The 1,512-nt window shown below is 28.7% G+C and overlaps 1 protein-coding gene across 1 annotated transcript; it reads right to left on the reverse strand.

Annotated features, from left to right (window-relative positions):
* Positions 1 to 426: 426 nt before the first annotated feature.
* On the reverse strand, positions 427 to 1,045 carry LOC142634616 (uncharacterized). Its single transcript, XM_075808910.1, has 2 exons — positions 569 to 1,045; positions 427 to 468 (listed from the first exon to the last, which is right to left on the reverse strand). Exons 1-2 carry the CDS (start codon positions 1,043 to 1,045, stop codon positions 427 to 429), a joined length of 519 nt encoding a protein of 172 aa, XP_075665025.1.
* Between the last annotated feature and the right edge of the window lie 467 nt (positions 1,046 to 1,512).

Below are 1,512 nucleotides of genomic sequence, written 5' to 3' on the forward strand. Positions count from 1 at the left end.
CGTGGTCCTCAAATTTCTTAAAGAAAAATTTGCCCATCTTTTCAAACATTTGCATGAATATTGTAGGGACTCATAGTCCTCAGATTTCTTGCAAATGTTTTCCCATATTTTTAAACATTTGCATGAATATTGTAGGGACCATGTCACTTATTTATAATAGTGATGGTCCCTTTTTTTTAATCAATATTGACAGATGTCACTCCTAATTAAAATATATGATATATAAAAATTAAATCCATCACATATATGTGATAAAATATGGTATACCAGTGAAAAAGATAAAGAAAATTATTTAAATAAAAAGAAATAATATTAACACAAAGATGCTATCAAAGAAATATTGAATATAATGCAATAGTACCATATTGATTGAGAAAAAGAGAGATGATTAGAAATAAATATTAATACAAGCAGATCTTTATTTTTTTATATGATAATATCAGGAGGTAGCAATTTAGTTACAAGAACCTTAACAAACATATTCTTATTATAGATCACATAAGATTGTGTTGACAATATCTTAAGATGACGTTATCATAGAAATTATAACAAAAGAAATATCGATTACCTTCGCTATTTTGGAAGTGTAATTTGATATTGGTGAGCTCTCAAATTGATTTTTACATTCTGTAAGTTTCTGTTGTGCAGACGTAAGTGTAGTTTCCTCTTCCGCATAGGATTGTGTACCTGCAGCGTTTCTTGCAAGTTCCATTTTATCGTATACTTCATCTATATCGGTTTGGCAATTCAAAATTCGAGTCCTATACACTGGGTCTGTGTTTCCTATAAGAGTATTTCCTATTTCACCATTGACATGTGATATTATGTTCAAGCTCACAGAAGTAGAAACGAGTCCTAGCCTATATAGAACATCTGTAAGACCCTTTGGGTCTGAAAGTAAAGTTGACATGCAAAAATCATAATCCATGGACTTTTTGCAAACCTTTTCAAGAAGGGCTCGATCTGCATTAGAAACATGGTAGAAAAGAGAGGTGACTAGTAGAGGGATTATCAAGATTGATAGGCAACTAATGGGAGAGGCCATTTTTTTTTTCTTTTCTCTTAAGTTCTTTGTGAAGAATGATATTGTTGATTCATGTATCTTTTGGCTTTCTATTTATAATATATTAGGTTGGCATGAGATAGAGTTATTTATAATGTCAAGAGGTGCTAATCAGTTGCTCTTGGTAGGTTCTTAATATATATATATGTATATATATGTGTGTGTGTGTATTTAATATAAATTTTTTAAAATAACCATATAAATTCATTTTACATAAATAACTATTGCATCACCTATTAATGAGTAATGCAAATAAATGCTTGTATTTATTAATACATGACAATAAATTATTCATTTGACTTAAATGCAAAGTTTTGCTGAGGTAGAAGGTCTAATGAAGATATTGTGTGGCTGAAAAAAAATGACAAAATAAATAGATATTAATAAATGCCATTATTATCATATTTAATACTTCATATACAAAGACAATTGAAATAAATGTTTATTAA

Source organism: Castanea sativa, chromosome 5 (assembly GCF_040712315.1).
Source record: "Castanea sativa cultivar Marrone di Chiusa Pesio chromosome 5, ASM4071231v1".
In the NCBI taxonomy this organism is placed as follows: Eukaryota; Viridiplantae; Streptophyta; class Magnoliopsida; order Fagales; family Fagaceae; genus Castanea; species Castanea sativa.